This window comes from Sprattus sprattus (genome assembly GCF_963457725.1).
Source record: "Sprattus sprattus genome assembly, chromosome: 14".
Taxonomy (NCBI): Eukaryota; Metazoa; Chordata; class Actinopteri; order Clupeiformes; family Clupeidae; genus Sprattus; species Sprattus sprattus.
In genome coordinates this window covers 32,961,408-32,982,366 of record NC_137912.1, presented here as the reverse complement: position 1 = coordinate 32,982,366, position 20,959 = coordinate 32,961,408, and the positions used below count along the sequence as shown (strand labels likewise).

Here is a 20,959-nt window from a genome sequence, read left to right as displayed (position 1 = left end):
TATTGAACCCCTGAAGAAATTGGAAAGCCTTAAAAGCTTAGATCTGTTCAATTGTGTGAAGGTGTTGCCTGTCAGCCGTGGGCGGAGCCAGTCATGTTTTAAGGCCGGGATCTTTGAACCTTTTTGTTGTGGAGACCAGACTGCAGAGTTTAGCATAGGGTAAGTTGATAGGCACAGTGTTGGGCAAACTCTCCTAGTTAGAGTGCTTCAGCTGGGTGGCTGTGCTGCCCTTCCATCGAAGCCCTTGTTTGTTATTTTGATTTGTTGTTTTGTTAATTGTTTTGGGTGGCTATCCTGGGTGGGGGTACGCTTCGGAGTTAGGCAGTGGACTATATCTGTGGTCTGCTGTCTACTCTTGAGTTCAGCGTTTAAAGTCGCCTCGAGCCCGGTACACCACTGAAGACCTAGAGAGGTACAGTTTAGTTTTTTTTCATGGGTAGATTGAGCACTTAACACAAATCTTTTCTACCGCACGTGTGTAGCACGATCACTGATTAATCACACGTGCGTAGTAATATGCCACTCCCCTCCCTAGGTGTTTCCTATCACAATGTTGCTATTTATACCCCTGTCCACAAGCTGCAGCAGAACTGTCTGATGCTGTGTGTCCGCGAATTAAGGTTGGTGGTTGGATCACAATATTCCTTGGTGTTGGCTTCCTAGACTTTCTCTGTGTATGATTTAAAAGTACAGAACTGTCTGACGCTGTGGGTCCGCGAATTAAGGTTGGTCCAGATGAGATGAGATGGTGGCTGGTGACTGCAGGCCATTGACCCAGTCCAAGCTGTGCCGTGGGTGACTGAGAACCAGGGAACTAGCAAGAGCGGCTTGCCTGGCCGTGTCCTGAGTGAATGGGACTGAAGCATATGGCGCAGAAACAATACGGACCTACCTGGACACCCCAGACAGACACTTGAACTTTGCATTTTAATGTTTCATATCTATTGTCAATTCTCTGTAGTCGCGAAATAAATCTATTTTCTTATTAAGAACGGTGTTGTGGTTTCCCTTGCACGTACTCTGATCTTTCGTCCGAGCCTCAACCTCCCTTTAGCTTGCATTACAAAGCAGTTGTCGGCGAAGCAAGACCATGCCGGCTACACCTAGATCTGTACATAGTTTGGGGGCTAGCTTGGGCCTTGAGAAGGTGCCGGTATTTGGGCATAATCGGCCAAGCAGTTCTGCCCTACAAAGGCAGAGATCAGTATGTGCATTTAAAAAAAAAAAATTTTTTTTGCAGAAATTGAAAGTGCAGGGTCAGCTCTTCAATCTGTGAAAATTTTATGTTGATCAATAAACTGTTTCATGTAAATATTTGCAATTTAAATTTGCAGTGTGTATAGAAAAGTAGAGTAAAACCAAGCCAAGTGCAGTATATGTCTTTACTGCAGTTTGCCTTGGTTCTACATGCTTGGTTCTACATGTTTTTACATGCTTTTACTGCAGTTTGCCTTGGTTTCAGTCATATTTGCTGCAGTCTGCCTTGGTTCAACTTGCCCTTGCTGCGGTCTGCCTTGGTTTTATTATATTTAAATAACCTCTGACATTATGATGCAAAAATATAATTTTGCTTCATTTTTACACTAATTTTCATAAAATACACATTTGTTCCATTGCTTAGGCATCAAGGAACATTTTTACATCAAAAATATTGTGAGTTTTTTTCCATAAAAAGAGTGATTATGGTCATCTAACTGCAATACCTTAATATATGCGTGTGTAATTTTAAGCAGTAATACAAAGGCAAAACGCAGTATAGCCTATAAAATTACCAGATTTTGCAAAAATGTAAAAAAAAACTTAAAGGGTGGTGTTCACCTCACTTTAATCTATCTAATTATACATTTTGTTGTTAAATATAATTTAAAACTTTTACCTGGTGAAAAAAAAACACAAAAAGCTGTTTTTCTCAGTTTGGGGTTTTTGCACTTACCGCTCTTTGGCTTTGTAGGGCAGAGTTGCCCAGGGTACATGTGTCTTGGGTTACTGTGAGTACTGTCTGTCTTGTTGATTTATGCATGTTTGTTTTGTTGGCACATATTTTGGGGGTGGATACCGGAGAGTTCCCCTAGTGTAAATAAATAGATACATATTTTTATAAGAAAGCTCCCATCTCACGTGCTGTGTTTGTCCCCACATCTTCACCAAGTCCAGTTGTCACATCCCAATAACGTGGGGGGGCCGGCAGGTCCCTCACAGCGACACTGAAAAAAAAAATGAACTAGGGGATTTGCTAATGTTAGCAAGGTAGCTACCCACAAGGTTAACAGCTAGCTAGTGGCGTTAATGGTTGTTGACCAACACAGCCCAATGCGCCAGACACGCCCACTGTCATCCATCATACAACGCATGCCATCCACTATGACAGTTCGCCGATGTTCAGTAAACGACTACTGATTCTTTGTGTTGTGTTGTGTGTTGAGCAGTCTTCCGTGATGACAGGGGCTGTGCGGACGAACGGGCAAACCGGGCAGTTGCCCAGGGCCTCGGCCACCAGGGGGGCCTCATCGTATTTCCGATTTTTTTAAATTTATTTTTTCTAATTAAAATAAATCACTTGTCATTGCAAAAGAATGACAATTCACAATAAGCATGAAAAAACGATTATTTTATTTTCAGTATCAGCCTAAAATGTATCTTAATTCCATCATGGAACAACTTATTCCAGGTCACGTGACTTTTCCGTCACGGACAATTTTTCGTGTGGTGACGTGTGTGGTTGCAAAGTTAAGCGTGAAACGATTTCTAAGGGAAATTACCTAAAGTAACACACAATTTTCAATCAAGGAATTCGTCCGTGGAAGTGGAAGAAATATCTGATAATGTTTCGAGTTCATCTGATAATGTTTCAAGTGCTGCTGAGCCAAGTTTAGCGAATGCTAGCAACAGCAGACAAACAGCATGTAGTAGCACCAACTAGCTCCGCCTGCTTTGCTTCTACAAACGGTGAGCCATCATGTACCACAGCTGCCCATATCCGGGACACTGACACCCGCACTGACGACGCGCATGATACTGCCCTTGGTCATGAACACAGCTCAAGCACAGCTGTCTGATAACGACAGCAGTGATGTCAACAATGTGAGTAACATCAATGGTGGTGATACATTGATTAGTGAAGACCCATTATTATGGCGTTTCAGTTGAAAACATTCAGAAACAGAACTATAAAGCATTAATCAAATGTAACAAGTAGCCTAACATTGTTTTGATAAAGTAATAAAAAAGTTACACTACTAACACACTGCACTCAAAACCTCATAATTCAAATAATTTACAACTGTTTAATTGTTTAAGTCATATTCTCACAATAGTACCACATAACGTTAAAATTATTTTGGGAGAGGGGGGGGTGGCGCAGGGCCTCCAATTTGCTAAAACCGCCCCTGCGTGCTGATATAAAGTGGTGCCATTTTACATGAAAGGTTTGGTGCTTTGTCTCTATGTCTTAATCAGAAATGCATATTTCTAAGGTGTAAGTTGAGCCCTAAATACATTTTTTAAAAAGAAGTATGTAAGTAAAATATGTCTGCACAATATGAGACCTTTATGGAACAACTTTAAGTATCTTAAGTGTAGTTTAAATGTACTTATGTCAATTTAATTTCAAACATATTTAAAATGTTCATTTTTATTACACCATATATGCTTTCAATCGATCCATTTGAGCACAGCTAAGTATATTAAAATGCATTGCAAGTAACTTAAAATTGGCCTTAAGTTTTTCTAAAAGAACACTTGATATACTGGAGGTTTTTAGTTCAGTAAGTACAGTATCAGTAAGTAAAGAATATTAAAAGTGTAATAAATACATTGGGGAGAAAAGCACAGCTTAAGTATATTTCTTTCACCTGAGAAGGGGAAGAAGCTATTCAATGTGAAAGGGAGTTGGTGACCTCAAAATCTTAACCATGCAAAACTACCTGGGCCTATATCTTCACACTAGATCCTTTGAGTTGTTCCATTTTAACAAAAAGTATATTAAAACATATTCATACTATATATATCTTCACACTAGCACATTGTAAAGCACATTTCATGCATGCAGCAACAGCATGCATTCAAACAATAGTGTGATTTGAGTTATAAGCCTGTGCCCCCCTAGAATTGTGCCCCAGCACACACCTTTGTAAGAAGGGTTTCTTTTAACTCAAATGCTCCATAACTGTTCATGTAACAAGCCACCAAATGGAATCAAATTTAATTAAATGTGTCAAATGATCAACATTATAAAAGCATTCTTCTTGCATAAAGGCTACATTTTTCAAATGTAATGGCAAACATTAGGAAAATGTTTAGGCCTGTTAGACTTAAACAGAATAGGTATTAAGACTAAAGACTTAGTTCTTCGAACTAATATTTCAGAAGCACACCACAAACTAAATTCTACATTAATTTACTATTAATAAGAAAGTATTTTTATTTTTTTTGCTGGGTAGTGAAATAAGTTTCATATTAATAAAGCATAAAATTGAAAATCTTCCTTAAAAGTCATACAAATATGAAAATATGAAAATATTGAACTGAACAGGATAATACTAACATGAGTATTGATTAGCAAGATCAAAGTCAGAATCTACAGCTCCAGATTCTGGTTCTGGTTCATTTCCAGATTAGAGTACCCAGAGCTCTGGGCCGGAACATAATCAGAGGGTGGAGCTGAAACACACAGTGATGGAGATATAAGAAGACTGTCATCCCTTAATCAGTAACTTGGCCAATTTTAATTAGACAACAATGACAGTCACGGACTTTAGATCATTTATAGTTAAAAATAGATTATAATAACGGATAAATCACTTTAGTTTCTTTGATCGAGCATAATCTGCTAAAAACACAAAACTGGAAACCAATTAGGAGATTTGTTGTTCTCCTGTATCTTTCTGTTTTACCTGCGTCTTTTACGCCGCACCAAGGTGGCTCCAACAACTAATAGAAGTGCAACTCCAAGCACTACAACAGGAATCACTATAGACCCAGTGTCTACACCTGGATCTACAAATAGAAATGTATAATGAAAAAAATGTCATCTGATCTTAAAGAAGAACATGGGATAACAATACATGAGAACTGCCATAGGTAGAGAACGAATACAAGATAAAAAGCTCCTCCGACAATTACCCAGTTTGACGTTTAGTTTGTTGTCCAGGCTGAGGTGTTCGACTGTACAGGAGTAATGGTGTTTCACTCTTAGTTCCTCTAAGCTGAGTTCCAGGCTCTTCCTCATCTGGTAGGTTCCATCTAGATTAGGTAGCAGCTCCCCACCAGTGATCTGGTGGTCAGACACAGGCTGGCCGTCTCTGAGCAGGGTCAGGTTGATGTGACGGGGGTAGAAACCAGTGGACAGGCAGGTCACTTTGACCCCTCCAGAGTCTGGGAGTGTCTTCTGGAGGAGCCTGACTCGGGGCTTCACTGCAGAGGATGAAACGTAGATGTAAATACAAGTAATCCTACACACTACTAAAAAAGATTCACTGAACATATTATATATAAACACAAGAGACAACTATCTTACCTTTTCTCATCACATAATTTTTCTTCATGTGGAGAAAATTCTTCAGGACTTTAATGCAGATTGTGCTGTAAAAACGTGTGTACATGAACTGAACAGAATCTTTTCTGCTTTGGCTCCACTTTATCTTCCACGACCCTTCAGTCTGAAGAGCCTTCTGTTGCACATTGAATTGCAGCGCTGAGTCTTTCACTCTGTTGAAAGCATTGAAATTTCGGATTGGACCAGGTGTGTCATCATCAAGTAGCTCACAACCAGCCAATCTCTGCAGAGTATGTACTCCTTTAACAGAGAAAAAGAAATGAGTACCTCCACAGAAATGGTCATACAATGGTCTCTAAATACAGCAACTATTGTTTATATTACCCGCTGTAGGTTTGAATTAGTTTTCAAAATTAATATTAAATATGAACATAAAGATGTCTGTCATTTAATTACAGATGGAACCATAGACGGAGATCCCGTGTCCCCCCCTACCATAAAGTTGTCCCCCCCAACAAACATTGGAAACAAATATTATTATTTATTTTGTATTTTGTAAAGAATACGTTTTTCTTAACTCCATTTACGAAGTTCCAATCGATATGCACAAGTATACATACGTTTTATAATAAATTGACATGAAAACGTGAACGTTTGCCGGTAACACATTGGCATGCCAATAATTAACACCATTAAGATAGCTAGCTAGACAGTTAGGACAGTATCCTGTCAGGGGCAGGTTAATGCTAGTTAATAAAATCTCAGTGCCTCTCCAGATTAGTTAAATTAACTGAAGGTAAATTAATGTCATTTTTTCTGCGGCCCATGAACAATGCTGGTTTTGATGATATTGGGCGACAGTGGTACAAGAGGTAGAGAGATCGTATAGTAATCAGAAGGTTGCTAGTTTGATTCCCTGTTGACACGTCCTTGAGCTGTTATAGAACTTATTTTGAGCATCAATTTCTCTTGAACTTTGGACATTATTTGTCTGTGAGTAGATATTTCGTGTTAATGCATTTAATGCCGTTTAGATAATTCAATAATCACTTCGAATTTCTGTTTGTAAATGTGATAAGAGAATTCAGTATTTAGCAATTTATGCTGGCTCTTGTGAAAGCAATTCCCCCCCCCCCTCCCGGAATTACTCTCTGAAATGTTACCATAAATTGTCCCCCTCTACAATGAAATGGAATCTCCGCCCCTGGATGGAACCAGCAAAAATACTAAATCTCTGAAGACATGTTTGGCCAGATAAACATCTGTTATCATTGGGTTATCTAAATTCTTTTAGAAATGTAGGAAGTACTTTGTTCCAAGGAAATGTAGCCAAAGGTAGCCATATGATTTTATATTCAAAAAATATGTTGCAAGGGTAACACAAATGAATGATGTTTCCCTTTAAATGTTTAACCAAGCATTACATTAACCAATGACAGCCTGGTCAACCAACTACTTGTGGACATTTGTGTGAATTCATAGTTATAAGGTCCCAGGTGTAACGGAGTTGATACAAAGTTATTCGTGGCTGGTATGAAATCCTGTGTCAAACAACTTTTAGGTACAAATACGACCATCGTATCCATATTTGTAACTGTTGCCACTGTATTAGTTTTAATATTTTGTAAAGGTTTTCGATTGGAGTATTTTTGTATTTGTATATATCATTACCATAGTAACAGATGGGACTTTTATTTTGACGCCTCTGCTGGGCTGTTTTGTTAGAGAGCGATACATACAGAACCCTAGAGCGATACATACAGAGAAGAAGCCGATGTCGTTACATACATGCTAAAATGTTCGTTATTAAAGAGAAATATTAAGATCATTAAAAGGTGAAAAAGAAATAAGAGAAAGAAAAGACAGTGACACAAAAGAAGATCCGAAGACTTTCTTTCAGAGCATGCAGCCAACGAAGTATTTTGCCTGTTTGATACGTATTTTTACTTTGTGTAATATTGGTTGCTGTGTTTGCTAACCAGCTAACGTTATGAATGTATGTGTTTGATACCGTGTATTACAGTTTTCACGGTTTGATGTGGAGAACAAGACTTCATTAAAAACCCGTAAAGAAGAAAACCATTTGATATCTGACTGTGCTTGGGAGGGAGTCACACTATTGTTGTATCATTGGCAGTCTCTGTTGTTTGTTAGAGATGCAAAAGGTGCACAGATTGACTAAACTTCATATCTGACGACTTTAAGTGGCTCGTAGGACATGTTAACATAGATCTGTTTGATGGGTCTCAGAGAGACTAGGGTAGAGTTTGCAATCTCTACAACGCAAAGAGGAACACCTGGTCACCTGCAGTAAGCCGTGATAGTGCTGAATAAATGGTACTTGAGGCACCACACACTTACCATGTGTACGGTTGAACTGGTACGTAGAGAATAAGCCTTTCATGTCTTCATGTATGTTTCCAAATATAAAGTTTCCATCTTCTTTCTCTTCATCTTCATGCTCTGACCTAAATTGTCTGTGGATCAGGTTCTTCTCATTTGAATCATAGTAGGCCACCTGGATGTCATCCAACATCACCACCACACTGAACTCTGGAAACTGGGTGTCTCCAATGATCAATGTTGAAAAAGCCCACAGAGAATGAGAGCCTGTGAAAATAAGTACAGTGGAAAATAAGTATTTGAACCCCTGACGATTTCGCAAGTTTGGCCACTTGCAAATAAATGTGTGATCTATAATTGTAATGGTAGGTGTATTTTAACAGTGAGAAATAGAATATCAACAAAAAAATCCAGAAAACTGTATTTTATAACACTTATGACTTTATTTGTATTTGATGCAGAAAATAAGTATTTGAACCCCCAAGCAAACAGCAAGAATTCTTGCTCCCAATGACCAGTCATGTGCCCAAGAAGCACACAGATTAGTCCTCATTAGGCCTAACAAGGTACACCTGATCTTAACTGGTGACGTGTATAAAAGAAACCTGTCCAAAGAATCATACTCACACCTTCAACCTCACCACCATGGGCAAGACCAAAGAGTTGTCCAAGGACATCAGAGATAAGATTGGGCTACAAAACCATCGACAATCAGCTTGGTGTGATTATTCGTAAATGGAAGCAACACCCAACAACTGTCAATCGCTCTAGGTCTGGGGCTCCATGCAAGATATCCCCTCGTGCGGTATCGGGGATCATCCGAAAGGTGCAGAATAACCCCAGAACTACACAGGGGGAGCTTGTGAATGATCTCAAGGCAGCTAGGACCACATTCACCAAGGAAACCATTGGCAACACATTACGTCGTAATGGTTTGAAGTACTGCAGCCCTTGCAAGGTCCCCCTGCTCAAGGAAGCACATGTAAAGGGCCGTATAAAGTTTGCCAATGAACATTTGAATGATTCTAAGGAGGACTGGGAGACAGGATGTGGTCAGATGAGACCAAAAATCAGGCTCTTTGGCATCAACTCGACTTGCTGCGTTTGGAGGGGGAAGAATGCTGAATATGACCCCAAGAACACCATCCCCACCGTCAAGCATGACGGTGGAAACATTATGCTTTCGGGCTGTTTCTCTGCCAAGGGTACACGATGACTCCACCGCATCGAGGGGACTATCACTGCACGTAAAGCAAGATTATCGGGCCCGTAAACGCTGTGATACTGCCGCGAATGATATGCATTCCTGGTTGATATCGGACATTCCCCCGAAATTTCCGTCTGCCGCAAATTCACGGAATTTCCCGAATACAGACCAAGAGGGGAGAGGGGGGCGATGTGTTAATTATCACCTCCCGCTGACAGAGGTGTGAAAGGCTCTTATTAGAATATTGACTGTAGCCTCACACACAATGCAGCCATTGGTTGAAAATGACCATGATTTAAAATGTAACCGTCTTGTGATTGGGGAAAGAGATTCTTCCCTATTGGTCAACTTTCAACTGACAAAATCGTAGCCCCTCCCATTAACAGCTATTGCCTCATAAAAACGAAATTAATAATTTATGTATAATAGTATAGGCTACTAATAATGGTTAGTAGGGCTGGGCGATATGGGAAAAAGTTATATTTCGATTTTTTCCCCCAAAAATTTTCGATTTCGATTTTATATCACGATATGAACAAAATCACCCCAAAATTTTTTGAAAAACGTACATGCAAATACCCGCATTCTGGTGCATTTTACCATGTTTTTCTCTGAGATGTAAATCATGTTATCAGCATATCAAATTCACAATTGATATAGGTTTGGTGGCCTGATAATTATGTTGGCTACATTCAAACTGACCACCTCATTAAAGTATGACTGTTCAGGTCAGAAATGGCCAAATGTGTATTGAAACCCAAAGTCTTTAAGGATGGAAGCTGCCAGAAGTAAACGGTTCACGTAGGGGAAATAGTTTTCATACATGGCAAAGCTTGACAGCATGCCCAGCACACCAATGTTCATTTTACTTGTGGCATTGACATCATCTTTCGTGTGTGAGTCAAAGAGAGGTATACAAGTGAGTGACACATTAAAAAAAAAAATCTTCTTTGGTGAGTGTGTGTTTAGTCGCTGCTGTCGTTAGAAAAACTGCCATTAGCTAGCTAACGTTAACGCCAGATTGGCTCACGGTTGTTATGGCAATAACAATACGATTATAGCCAGATAATGTCCATTGGGTGGTCCTTAATTGTCCACTACAGGTAAAACTTGGGCAACTCTGACTTACTTTCCTCTTCTTCGAAAAAAAAATCCGTATGTCCATTTCTGTGGTCTGCTTCTAGCGCGACGCTCCGATCAAATCAGAGAATGAATGAACATTAATGACAGTTGAATCTGCGTGCGTGATGAGGCTGCGTAGTACACCAGGAAAACGCGGAGTGGATTTATATTGCTGTGGGTATTCCCCACTGATAAAGTTGAACGGATTTAATTGTGAAGCAATGGAAAGAATAATGGACTAGTAGACCAGCAGTCACGCACGCACTATTTTGACTGCAAAAGTGGGGGGGGTCGAAACGACTTGTTTTGAAAAGTGAGGGGGTCTTGTCCCCCCCCAATTACATTGTCGCGACGCCCATGGGCTACGTGCGGCGCTGTATTCGCGGGTCTGTGAAAACATTGATTTTTTTTTTTTTTTTGAAGGCGCCGTCTAATCGAACGTCTCATTTAAAACCGTAGAAAAAAATTACATCGCGATTAAAATCGAAATCGAAAAATCGCCCAGCCCTAATGGTTAGATATGAAATTAATGAATTTCTTATTAATCATTTAAATAATCATAATCATAGTAGGCCTAATAGAAAGGCAATTGCTTTAGACAAATCGAGCATTAGTCAGGAATTGAAAACCAAAGCTTTATTTACACAGAAAAACAGACAAAAGAAAAAAAACAGCAGCAGCAATAACAGCAACACAGCACTGGGACAAAATATTTTTGCAACGGCTTTAATAGTGGCGGAAATGTCTCTTTGCAGCCTCAGAGTCATACACCGGTGGTGGTAGTCTTGGCGAAGGTGTGCCGACACGAAGCCTTCTATGGTGCGTCAGCGCATATCTCGGGTCCAGGTCGAGTCTTCCCTGCAGAGCCGCACACAGGTCAGAGAGCTCGCTGCTTCTGAAAACTGGCTGCCGGACGATCCAGCCAGTTCCCCCCTCGTCTGTGCCATCTTCTTCATCGGACATCAGGTCCAGAGTTACGTCCTGCCATAGGTCCATTTCGTCCCTCGTCAAGACAGTCGTCCTCGCCTCCAACAGCTGTAAAGATAAACCAAATTAGTGCCGCTGTGCTGACACAACAATTAAGCATATTTCTATATTTCGTCCATCAAATGTGTTTAACGGCTGGGATGTATGCTACATTTGCAAAAACGTCACATTTTATTAACACGATTACAAAGGACCGTGCGCTGCAATTACTGTAGCCTACAGCTGATCTAATCCTTATCAATCTTACCCTCTTTCTTCTCTGGCGAAGACGGGCTGCAGATTTTGTGGCCGCTGCCTGGACAGCAAGGCTTGGCTGGCTGTACCGGTAATTTCTCCGGACAGTCTCGTAATACGTCTTACAAGCCGCTGGAAAATAAATAATTTAGTTAAAAGTTAAATAACAGATAACATCGTTGTGCTACCTCAGATGCCACAGATAACAACAAACGGAAAACAAAAGTAATATATAAGGTCACTTACTTAAAATAATTCCATGGTCCACACCGCTCATGTCCGGACACTGGGACAGGGCAACCACCAAATCTGTTGTGACTGCCGTGTTATGCGGTGAGCTCAATCTGTGAAAAACAAAATGTCAATAGTTTAGTTGAATGATAGAGAATGATACACCGACTTTAGCTGAACAGATCCAGTATTTTTCTTTAAATCTCACCCTTGCATTGGTTCATATTGCATGGCGTTATCCTCTCTGTTGTGTAAACGCCTCAGTTTCCTGAAGTAGTAGCCTACAATACACATTTTCAGAGTTAGGCTAAGCAACAGGCATGGACATTCTGGCACGTTTCACAATGATTTCCCTGGATAATTTACATTGCTTGCGGGCAAAGTCTGAGGCCTTGTATATCTGTAAGAAGAAATCACCTAAAAACTAATAGACTTACGCCGATTTTTGGATTATGCGCCCTTCGTTTCATGGGCGGCTCTGGACAGCTGCAGCTGTGATGCGGCTGTAGGAGATTCCCGTGAGAGGGAACTGGAGTGGAGAACTGGAGACGTCTTCGCATTGGCATTCTGGCAGCAGTTTAAATTCCGCGGTTCAGGTTGAAATTGTTGGCGGGGGTGATCTCATTTGTCTCGCGAGACCGTTCGTGCGCCCACGACGCGTGTGTTTGGACGATGGCTATTAGTCAACAAATAAATCTAAAGTACCTGACACATAAACTTGGGAAATATATGGAATTATAATATTTTTATGGAGGTCTAAATTGCTGGGGACAAAGCTGCATGAAGAATATACAATGTATGATTTTGAGTATATTAGTGCAGCTATCTTAAAAACAGACATTGGTATTTATACAGTACATAATCACTTGTGTGTGCCAACACTCAATTACACTGTAAAAAGTGGTGCTGGGTAAAAGTTAATTGCACTAGATTAAAATGTAAAGATTTTCTCAATTCAATGTAGCTTTTGATTAAACAAACTAATATTGTGTTCAGAAAACTGTAACGTGTCTTAGAAAACTGTAACGTTCTGCCAATCTCTCCATTCCATAAGATTATCTTGGATGAGCATGACAGATGTGCTTTACGAACAATGTATCACCAGATGTACCCTAACAACTGTATAATTGAGGTTGACTGTTTTAGCATGACATGCAAAAGGGTATCATATCTCAATGTATATTTCTCCATAGAAGGATCTAGAGCAAAGAGATCAGCATATAATGAGTGGTTCGCCAACACTAACAGTTTTGAGGTGCCCATCATTGACCCTCTATCTGAACCAAGACCAGCTGTTATAAAGCCGTTCTTAGTTGTTAATGTCATGACAAAAAGTACTACATGCAAACATGTTCTAGCTAAAGTTTCTAGGCTTAATCCCCATCCTGACAGACATTTTTACGGAAAGCCAGTAGAAGTTTGGAGTTTGCAGGGAGCAGACACCACCCACCCAGCATCGTTCCTCCCTATAGAACGCATTGCTGGGAGATGTGTTGTACACACATCCACTGTGCAGTTAAGCAAGACAAGGGAAAAGGTTACTGTTGTTATGCCACTCTGCACACTGGCTGAAATTTAGCATATTAAGTGCTAAATCCTGTAGGATGACACAGAGTTCTGTAAACTTTGCTAATGACAATTTGTAAATATTTTCAAAAGATATAAAAATGAGAAATTATTTTCTTGTGTTCCCTTCCTTTTCTCTGACTGTAATCATACTAATTACCAAGCTGATAAAAGATGGTAAAAGCTGGCCTTATTTGCATTTGTATAGCTCACAGTATTGCCTTTACCAGGGGAGGGCAAGGGGGGGGGGGGTTGTTTCAATCCAGGTCAATTCAATTAACATAACAAAACCTAGGCCTAGCCAAGGGGAAGGGGGGGGGGGCCTTTCACACCAATGTGGGCTTCTACGGCAATACACAGGGTCGAAAACTGTCGTAAATCCCACATTTCATGCAGTGTATGGATGGGGCCATTTAACGTGGAATATTGGTCTTGAACCTCATTCCCTCCCATTGAAAATGCACGCAACCCCCTCCCACGTCGTCCAGCGTCCCTGCTGCCCCTGCGCCACTGCCTTGACCCTGTACTCTTCCTCTGCCATCTTTGTCACCTCCGAGACAACAAGATCCTTCCTCTCCTTCCTAGTAGCTTTGGACCACAAAATGGGCGGATCTCCCAAACCAAGGCCAGCGCGCCCCGTCTGGACCCTGCCTACCATTTCCTGGTGCTGCAGCCTGCCCACTGCCTTCTGCACCTCCTCCTTGGCCCTCCACTTTCTCCCAGTTCTCACTGTCTCTTCTGTAGAGTCCCTCAGCTCCATCACCAGCCTTGCCTTCTCCTGCCTGTACCCTATGGTGATAGATTTCAGGGGAAGCTGCATTGTGTTCTTTCCATACAGGCTTGAATCGATTTTGGCCAAAATTGATTCAAGCCAGTTACCTGGAAAGTACAAGGTGTGGTGTTTCAATTTCACACTCTACCCAAGGGTAATGTGGCCGCTGAAGCTGTGCGAAGTCACCTTGTCAGTGTGAGCAAGATGGATACAAGGACCAGCTTGTTCATCTGCAAATGGCTAGGGCTCCCAAGGGGACACTCATCGGAAAGCCTGTATGGAAAGAACACAATGCAGCTTCCCCTGAAATCTATCACCATAGGGTACAGGCAGGAGAAGGCAAGGCCTGCTTAGAGCTGCTGAAGGGTGGTCTTTCCTATTTCCTTGTCTGAGAGGCTGGCTGTATATTGCCTCCCCAGACTTTGGATGGGCTGGTCTGCAATGCGTGGGATGTTTTCTCCACCGATTATAAAGGTGACCCTGTCATTCAGCACCCCTTTCCGCAAGGAAAGGCTCCTTGACTTCTTTGCTTTAAACTTCATCCTGGCCCAAGTGATCAACTCATCTCTTCATGAGCCTGGATGTGCATGGAGCAGTTTGGAGCAAGCATGTGATGCCATCCATGTAACTCCTTAGTGGGGGGAGCTTCCGTCCCGTAGGTAGACGGGCTCCTCCCACCACCTGTCTTGCGCCAATCAAGATCACCTCAAAAGCTGTGATGAAGAGGATGGGGGAGATGGAGCATCCCATTGCAATCGCCACTTCCAGCTGTTGCCAGATGGTGGTGGAATTCGGCAACGTGAAGCACATGTGCAAGTCCTGGAAGTAGCTCATCACCATGGCCCTGAGGCTCGGTGGGATGTAAAAGAAGTCCAGGGCAAATGCTATGAGGTTGTTTGGCACTGACCCATATGCATTTGCTAAATCTAGCCAAATCACATGCAGGTCTTTCTTCTCTCTCTTTGCAATCTGGATCTGCCACCAGCTCATGGTGGCATGTTCCACACACCCCGGGAAACCTGGAATCCGGGCCTTCTGGCAGCTGGTGTCAATATACCCATTCTCCATTAGGTAGGAAGTCATTCTTTTTTGCCATGACTGAGAAGAATATCTTCCCCTCAACATTCAGCAGGGCAATACTCCTGAACTTTTTGATGGTCTTGGAGTTCTGTTCTTTAGGGATGAAAACTGCCACTGCCCTCTGCCACTGTGATGGAATGGTCTGCTTGGTCCAAGCTGTTCTCATCAGGGTCCATAGAAGCTTCAGCACACTTGGGCAGTTTTTATGGTGGTTCCAGGGTCACCTCTGGGGGTTCATCCACATCGTCTGCTTCTCTCCTGCCTCTGCAACATTGGGCCCGATGGCACTGTGTTTTTTAGAAACTGTCTCCAGTGAGCAAGAGTGTGAAAGAGCAAATTCGAAATACAAGAAACAAATATAGCTGCAAGCAGCGATGGCGGTTTCCTCCTCCAAACATTGCGAACCAGGGAAAAATGTAATTTTGTGACAATGTGTCACTGTATAGAAAAATCCATGCTGCAGACTTGCCAATGGGATATTAAATTTCATATCCAACATTGACAATGCTTTTGCCTTGAAGTTTAGACTGATTGGAGGTTGTGTGCGCTTACCCTGTGTGTCTGTGAGAATGTATGTGTGTGACACCAAGGCTGAATCCCATTTCTCCCGCTACCCCTTCGTCTTTCCCCTTCCCCTCCGTTTTGCGCGTTCATGTGGAGGGGTAGGGCTGTCCCAATTCACGTTAAGACAGAGGGGTAGGGGAAGGGGAAGCGCTTTCTACCGCTCCAAACGAAGATTTTCCGAGGGCACACTTCAAACGGAGGGGTAGACTGATTCCCCTCAATGCATTGCGAACCCGTGATCATTAAAGAACAAACATCGCGCGAGTCCATTTAAAAATGTCGGAAACAGCAGGGAAAGCATCACACAAATGAAAGTATTTTCTTTGTAATTCATGATTTTAAAACTTGTTTGATGAAATGTTGCATTGTGTAAATAACAGCTGCAGGCGCCATGTTTGTTTATATCTGGTGAGTGACAGCTGTCGCTCTCCGGTAACGTAACAGCTGATGCTTCGTACTGATGACGTACGTAATTGTTGAAGTGCTATCCCAATTCGAAGGGCTAGCGTTTCAACCCCTTCCGCTACCGCTCCGTTTGAAAAAGCGAAGGCGAAGGGGTAGGGGTAAGGGTAGGGGTAGAGATGAGAAATGGGATTGGGCCCAAGCTGTGTGTCTGTGAGAATGTGTGTGCGTAAAATCAAGCCTGCACGTGTGTGAAGACAGAGACTGAGTGTGTGAGACACGCGCGGAGGAGCAAAGTAGCAGAGAGAGAGACCTTCTACTGAAAATCACCCTAGAAATTAGCCAAGCAAGCATGTTTCAAATATTCACCAAAAATCTACTTTTCATCTTAGAGTCAACTTTTTTTCAGATTTGTGTACTAAACATTCTGAAGTGTCTTCACATGAACTTGTGATTAAATCAGAGTATCACTTTTTGACCTGTGGATGTGTATAACATTATTTTAGCTTCAACAATGTATCCAATTTGCTTTATATCAATCATTTTTCAAGATATGAAGTTGCCTTTGCACATGGGAAGATGTTCTAGTGTCTTCCAGTGACATGTCAAGTTTGGTGTTGATTTCTCAAAGATTTGCCAATATATGACTTCACTTCCTGTTTGGCGACTTTTCTGCTGAATTTGAGTGGCTGTACCGGACAAACGGTTGTGAGGATCAAAATTCTAAATCGTAACTTTTGTGAGGCTAGGTCTGAAGATCATCTCTGGTGATTTTGAAGAAGATTTGCCAAAAATTGTAGGAGGAGTAGGCTTTCAAAGGTTTTTGATAAAACCGGAAATAGCGGAAAATGTATATAACCGGAAATTGACGCCATAGGGTTTGTTTAATTCGTCTTGATCCAGGGAATCCAATGGTACCTCATTCTTGAAAATCGGTCATACGGTTCAAAAGTTGCGTGTGTTACAAAAGTCCAACTTTGACCTGTTGGTGGCGCTAGAGTGGTGTATTGAGAGCCATGAAACTTGGTGTGAATGAAGAAGGGACTGTCCTTAATGAGTGTGCCAAATTTCACAAAAAGTTACCATATGGTTCTGCCATTGACTCCCATTACGGAATAATAATAATAATACTAACAGATACAATAGGTTACCTCCTACCGGAGGAAACCTAACTATCAACATCTCTCTATTCTTTGCATTAATATATCTCTCAGTATTTCGAAACAATAATATCAGTCCCTATAGAATGTTGTTGTTTATAATTGGCTAATGCTAGTGAATCCTAATTTGACTTCATTATAGTGAATGCATTGGGTCCATTCCAGCCCATCAATACGATATTTATCATTTGGTCATTAAAGCCCCAATATGCAATAATTATACTTCAGGATTAGGGTTAGGATAAGCAGTTTAACCTTAAAATAACAGCTTAAAAAAAATTGGGGCGCTACAATGACTTTTAATATGGAGAATCGCGTCCGTGCCATTGCGATAGCAGGGTCCATAGGCATATAACTGCGTTCTTTAGTTTTGCCTGCCGCAGCCCGCCGACCTGACTTGTTTACTTTCTGCCGATCTAGTAAGTAGCTTATTTGCTGTCTTGCTTTGTCTTATGTTGCACTTACTTGATGTTTGACAGTGTAAGGACAGTCGTTGAGTAACTAGTTTGTCATAATGTCAAAGTCAGCACATTTCAAGAGATTTCGTTAGTTTTAGCTGCTAGCATACCTTTAGCGAATAGCTATTGTTCCGTTGTGCTGCTTTAAGATGTACTTGAAATGTGTTTTTTTATTTTTGTTATTCATGTTTTTTCCCCTATTGAATGGTATATTTGACACTGAACTAGTTCATCTTTATCCCAGTGATAGTGTTCAAATGAGCATAATATATCACTGGTATGTAAAAACTACATGGACAAATAGATGTAAATGTTGATCAAAATCTTATTCCCTTTTGCTCATAATAAAACAAGTAAACAACTCAAAAGTTGACACTGTCAGGTCCATTCTCCAGGCATAGTGTCCAAAAGAGCATAAAATATCACTGGTATGTAAAACCTACACAGACAACAAAATGGATGTAAATGTTGATCAAAATCGTATTATTTTCTGCTCATAATAAAACAAGTAGCCTAATCAACTAAAAAGTTGACACTTTACCTTTAAGAATTAAGATTTGTTAGCGGATATGAGAGATAGTTTGTCGTCTTTCCTTTACAAGCAGGACAATGATTTCTCTCTCTTCAAAATGATTTCTCTCTCTTCAAAAATTCATATTTGTGATGTCAAATTTCACTATGACCCTGAAATTCTGTCTCTTGTGATATCATACACTGAATGCAAGCAAAACTACAGAGCAAAATCACACTCTTTCTGATTGAACCAATCTATGAACTGTCTGAAACAATGGATATCCGCGGCTCCCCCAAAAAAATGCCACAAACATGCCACTACCCTTGGGGCTAAGCCCCCCGCCCTTCTTTGATTCCTAGAAACGCCCCTGGTGGCCATGGCAGTCTGCATACAGCCTAGATCATCAGATGGGGCTCTTTTTAAAGATTTTTCCTGAACAGTCAATCCTTTGGGGCCTGCTGAGCTTTCCAAAGTGTTTCAGACCAGCAGTTTCAGATTGAACACATGTCCAGTAGAGAAATGTGTCAAGTCTGTGATGGTGGAGAAGATTTTGTTTGTGTTGATTGGCTGGAATTGTTTATGGTTTGGTCTGCGCGAAAAACCTTTGTTTGGTTCAAATTTACAGAGCCAGGACTGTATAAACGAACACCTTAGTTTTTTGATTGCACACCAATGGAGATAGCCAGTAGACAGTGAGGAGTAATTAGCTGAACATAACAAAAAGTTTATAGAATCGTTAAAAGTCGAACTCCTCACCAGAGCATTCTTCACCCGTTTTGACACTCAGGACTTCACAGACAAATGCGTCAAATAGCTAAGAGCCCTCCCAATGAGCTGGCCCCTTCTTCAGTAGAAGCGGTACGGCACAGGCTCAGCCTTCAGCTAATCCCAGTGCCCCCCTTCCATGAATTCTACCGGTCTGTCACAATACCTACCCTCTGGAAAACCACAATAATCAGTGCCCAAAAAACCCAGACTCACTGATCTTTGCCCTAACATCCATCATAATAAAGTGTCTGGAGAAGCTGGTGTTTCAAATCATCCTTCCAATTGTCAACCAACAGCTTGAACCCTTCAAAATGCCCCCAGGGCCAAGAGGGGCAAAAAGGATGCCTGCTGCACCTCCTCCTCCTCCACCTCCTGCTGCTGCTGCACCTCCTCCTCCTGCTGCACTTCCTCCTCCTGCTGCACCTCCTCCTCCTCCTGCTGTACCTCCTCCTGTATCACCTCAATTTCCCAGGTACCTGCCAGGATCCAGATCTTTGTGGATTTCAGCTCCTCTTTTAACACCATCCAAAGGTACCTGATGATCCGGAAGCTTCACCAGCTCAACACTCCCCCTCCAGCTGATCCATCTCATAGTGTCCTCAGTGACAGATGGCAAGCAGTTTGGGTAGAGGAAAACATAACATCACCCGACCCAATCTGATCAATAATGAAATATTTGAAACAGTGGAGAGCTTCAAATACCTTGGACATACACTGGACATAAACTCAGCTTTGAACAGCACACAAAGGACATTAAAAAAGTAGCCTCAGAACTCGATTGTAAGGCAATAACTCTAATTGCAATCACAACAGCACAGGACATCATACACCCACTTGAATGCCACTCCACCGTAATGCCCTCTGGGTTATACAACTAACAGAGAAGCTCATTAAAAAGACAGTGGGGAAAGAGCGGTGCTTCAGAGGCATAAGGCAAGTTTAAAGTGCTGATTGAGGATAAATAGTTAATTTCATCACAGTCACAAGTAAATCTTATATTTCATCCACACCCACAAGAAAGAAGCACTCGCTCTGGCTCTCGCCCCACACATTCTCTCTCACATGCACACTGGCAAGGGCGGGGAGGCGGTAACACACCTCAGAGCCTCAGACCTCAAAGCTCAGGAGTATAATACAGAAGTATTAAGGCTAAATAGTCCAAATAAAATAAGCATTACCTGTTTTCACAGTCGAGGAAATCTGGAATGAACAGAAAAGGAACAGTAGCTGCAACATGGTGACGTTGCTTTCAGTTCATTGGAATATTGTGCCTCTAGTCTGTACTTTTCTCACTAGCAGTAGCCTAAGCTATAATGGAATGTTCTTGAGCAACTGAGAAATTCCCACCTCCAAGTGGAAGAATACACCTGAACGTGTGTAAGACTCGGAACTTCCTCTATTTCTGGCTTCCTGAACGCACGATTAATGTGATCTGTGTTCTATTGGAATGCTTTGTTAGAAAAAATGCCCCCACATGCCCCAGATATTTAGTTTTATTATTTTGTTAATGACATCTGCTGCTAAAACCTGCTGAACAGGATTGCAGGCGTCAATAGCAAGGATTAAAAGGCTTTTCAAGGTCGATGTAAAGCGGTGTGAACTAACTCTACTGTTAATGAGTGATTAAACACAGAAATAATTCAAACAAAATAAAATCATATTCGGTTGAGGTCTGTGGAACCTGCGATGCACCTTGACTTTATCCATTCTATATTAGGAAATGTCAATTCGGACAATTCATTTCAACGTGAAAAAAGTAATATATAGTGAGTGTCGATGCAGGAGCTCAACACTGTCATTGACCTTGAAACTCTTGGTACAGAGCTTTCTCTTGGTGATTTTACTCCAGTGTTTTTACTAGTTCCAGATAGCTTGCGGCTCCAGTGATTTAGTGTTCTGATCCATTGATATGAGTATTATGTGATTCGAGGGTCTTAGCCAAGGACAGAGGCAGAACCCCCACAATGGTGTCCAAATCATAATAATTAAAGGCGCTCCTCAAACTCTGTACAGACATTTTGCTATTGTTATTGTTATTGTAAGTCTAACACCAGTCA

General features: G+C 41.4%; 1 protein-coding gene across 1 annotated transcript; it reads right to left on the bottom strand.

Annotated features, from left to right (window-relative positions):
- Nucleotides 1–4,576: 4,576 nt before the first annotated feature.
- LOC308375608 (major histocompatibility complex class I-related gene protein-like) lies at nucleotides 4,577–20,138 on the bottom strand (the record flags this gene model as incomplete). The annotated part of the gene is made up of 6 exons (XM_080851771.1): nucleotides 4,577–4,659; nucleotides 4,906–4,995; nucleotides 5,122–5,412; nucleotides 5,516–5,791; nucleotides 7,856–8,104; nucleotides 20,081–20,138. 6 exons carry the CDS (start codon nucleotides 20,136–20,138, stop codon nucleotides 4,577–4,579), a joined length of 1,047 nt encoding a protein of 348 aa, XP_080707897.1.
- Nucleotides 20,139–20,959: the final 821 nt, after the last annotated feature.